The sequence below is a fragment of the Hippocampus comes genome, unplaced genomic scaffold (genome assembly GCF_001891065.2).
Source record: "Hippocampus comes isolate QL1 unplaced genomic scaffold, H_comes_QL1_v1.1 scaffold158, whole genome shotgun sequence".
In the NCBI taxonomy this organism is placed as follows: Eukaryota; Metazoa; Chordata; class Actinopteri; order Syngnathiformes; family Syngnathidae; genus Hippocampus; species Hippocampus comes.
This window is the reverse complement of record NW_017805548.1, coordinates 819,620-823,063: the sequence shown is the minus strand read 5'-3', so window position 1 is coordinate 823,063 and position 3,444 is coordinate 819,620. Positions and strand designations below refer to the sequence as shown.

The 3,444-nt window shown below is 47.5% G+C and overlaps 1 protein-coding gene across 1 annotated transcript in view; it reads left to right on the top strand.

Moving 5' to 3' along the window:
* The window catches only part of LOC109521734 (serine/threonine-protein kinase 10-like), a 30,124-nt gene that overhangs the window by 18,757 nt on the left and 7,923 nt on the right, over positions 1–3,444 (top strand). The window contains exons 14-15 of the mRNA XM_019879764.1: positions 692–816; positions 915–1,106. Coding sequence (XP_019735323.1) covers positions 692–816; positions 915–1,106 — 317 coding nt within the window. The remainder of the gene's footprint in view (positions 1–691; positions 817–914; positions 1,107–3,444) is intronic.

Below are 3,444 nucleotides of genomic sequence, written 5' to 3'. Positions count from 1 at the left end.
TTCCAAAAACATGCATGGCAGGCTGATTGAACACTCTAAATTGTCCCGAGGTGTGAGTGTGAGCATGGATGGTGGTTCGCCTGTGTGTGCCCTGCGATTGGCTGGCAACCGGTTCAGGGTGTCCCTCGCCTACTGCCCGAAGACGGCTGGGATAGGCTCCAGCACTCTTGTGAGAATGAGTGGATCGGAAAATGGATGGATGGATGGGACTTGGTATGCACACACAAACACTTCTGAGAAATACCTGCTGAACCAAGTCATGGGAACCTGGAACAGAGGTTAAGAGCGATTACATGCCACTTTCACGGGGAGAAAAGGTGACTTCAGAGTACCAAATCTTCTGCACACAAGGCAAGCACCTACATCCATTTTCAATACCATTTATTCTGTGCAAATCACAGGGAAGCTGGAGTCTATCCCGGGTGACTTAGTGTAAGAGGTGCGGTTTTGGACTGACCGTCAATCATTCACCGGGCAATTGTGAATAGGGTGTTGACTAGGAAATGAGCCCTGGATAGCTGCGTGAAAGGCAGCGGTGTGAACCGCTTAACTTTACTGCCATTCACTCTCGCTGCTCCACTGCATGCCATCTGAAATCAGATAAGATTTGGCTCTCCAACCACGCTGCCAGTGGGTCTTCTGCGCACTTTTTTGCTCCAACCTTTGCACTTTTGTGTCTTTCTGCACGCAGCAAGGGAGGCTGCCATGTGGGAGCTGGAAGAGCGTCATCTGCAGGAGAAACACCAGCTGTTCAAGCAGCAGCTGAAAGACCAATACTTCATGCAACGTCACCAGCTGCTGAAAAGACATGAAAAAGTGTGCCTCGTTGTCCCACTCACACTTGTTTTTCCAAGTAATGGCTTGATGTTTGTTCTACAGCTAAGCCTGACACCACTTTATTTCTTCCCTTGCAGGAGATGGAGCAAATGCAGCGTTATAACCAGCGACTGATTGAAGAGATGAAGAACAAGCAGACTCAGGAAAGAGCCAGGCTGCCAAAGATACAGCGCAGTGAGGCTAAGACACGTATGGCCATGTTCAAGAAAAGTCTTCGCATTACCGCAGCTGCTCTCACCCTGGAGCAGGAGAGAGAGAAGGTCAAACAGGTAACAGCAATTTTGACTAAACAGTCACTAAAAAAAAAAAAAAAAAACAGTTTGCAGGTGGAGGCTTGACTAGCCCATCTGGGACGTGATTTGGTCACAATACCTCAAAGATCGAAATTATTTTTTCTTGTCCTGATGAAATTAGTGAGCAAATGTATACCCTGCCTCATGTACTGCTGGTCCAATTGGTTGTCCGGCTCTTGTTACCATGACAACCAGGGGCTGAGCCTGAGCCTTAGGCCCTCTTTGGATTCTCGTTTTGGCCAAGGAACTTTCCTCTCCTACCTGAGTGAGATGACCCGGAAACACTTGGCAGGTTGTTCGAATTCTTTAAATGCTTTGGAAAGGTAACGCGACACAACCTTGAAGTCACCTTTCGCAAAGGTTACGCTTGACCGTCCATTACAAAAGAAAATGAGAAATCTTACCCACAATGTTTTTCCATCCATCCATCCATCCATTTTGTGATCCGCTTTATCCTCACAAGGGTCGTGGGCGGTGCTGGAGCCTATCCTAGCTGTCTTGGGGCAGTAGGCGGGGGACACCCTGAACGGGTTGCCAGCCAATCGCAGGGCACACACAGACGAACAACCATCCGCGCTCACACTCACACACAGGGACAATTTTGAGTTTTCAATCAGCATGCCATGCAAGTTTTTGGAACGTGGGAGGAAACCGGAGTACCCGGAGAAAACCCACGCAGGCCCGGGGAGAACAAGTAAACTCCACACAGGAAGGCCGAAGCCGGGATCAAACCCATGACCTCTGCACTGTGAGTTCAACGCGCTAACCAGTCGATTACCGGGCTGCCTATAATCTTTTTCAGCAGCGATATTAAAGCAACAGGCCTGTGAATATTCTCATTCATCCAGGTTATATCATTCTCAGTGCATTAGATCGATTGTAGCTGGATTGTTACAGTTGCCTGAGAAGATGTTTCGCTTGTCATCTTGGCAAGTTTCATCATCAATTCATACAACAAGGAGAGTAGTTTGTGGCTGAGGCAAAATTTTCCTTGAAATCCTCGTCACCCGTAAATCATTCGTCCATCGATATTTTTTTTCTCTTTGCATTCTTGTGATAAATAGTGATGAGAGGGAAATTAAAAACAACTGCACATTAGACTCCAGACAATACAGAATAATGCACAGTTGTGTTATGGCAGCTGCAGATATGTTAGAAAACAAGTTTAACCAATCCTCCATTCCTTGTCCTCCATGCACTAGGTTACTGTAATTGGGGATACCAGGAAGTGCATAGCGCAGCCATGGTTTTGTCTTTAAAATGTTCACCGGAAATGAGGGCTCTGAACTCCTTTCAGCAAACAATTGTACAGATATGTGGTTGACATAATTTCGAGCCAAGACGTGCAAGCCTTCAATGAGCACATGAATACAGTGTACAACAACATCAAACTCCTGCATCAGGATGTCAAAAACATTTTGTTTTTTGGACTGTGATGTCCACTTTGGAGACTATTCCATATTGGGGTTGACAGAGAACCCCCACACACATGGACCCATACCCGGTCTTAGACTCACACCACTCACTGAAATCCAAACTGCACGTTATCAGAATAAGATAATGTGCAGTTTGGGTAAAGAGAAAAGGGGCGCCTGGGCACACAAGGGAGGCTCGCGACACGAAACCACTGTGCCCCAGCTGGCCATTTGTAGGGCTGTAAACGATATTCAAATGTCACGATACATGATCCCAATACGAACCTCATGGTCCGATAATCATCACAATATTGTGGGGAAGTTAGCAGCATAGAAAAAGCTCACTATACTGTACACCACAGTATACTGTAAATAACAGGAGTGACAAAGAATTCGGATTGGTCAGTCATTTTATTGTCAAGTACTCTATCGGCTCATATCCTGGTCGATGTAATAATAATAATAATAATACATTTCATTTATAAGCGCCTTTCAAAACACTCAAGGACACTTTACAATCAAAACAAGAACAATAAAACCACAGATAAAATTGTAGCCCCTCCGTGAGCCGTCACCTTACCGTGGTGGAGGGGTTTGTGTGTCCCAATGATCCTAGGAGCTAAGTTGTCCGGGGCTTTATGCCCCTGGCAGGGTCACCCATGGCAAACAGGTTCTAGGTGAGGGACCAGACAAAGCACGGCTCAAAGACCCCTTATGATGAGTACAATTAATGGATCTCAGTTTCCCTTGCCCGGACGCGGGTCATCGGGGCCCCCCTCTGGAGCCAGGCCTGGAGGCGGGGCTCGTTGGCGAGCGCCTGGTGGCCGGGCCTACACTCATGGGGCCCGGCCGGGCTCAGCCCGAAGAGGCAACGTGGGTCCCCCTTCTCACGGGCTCAC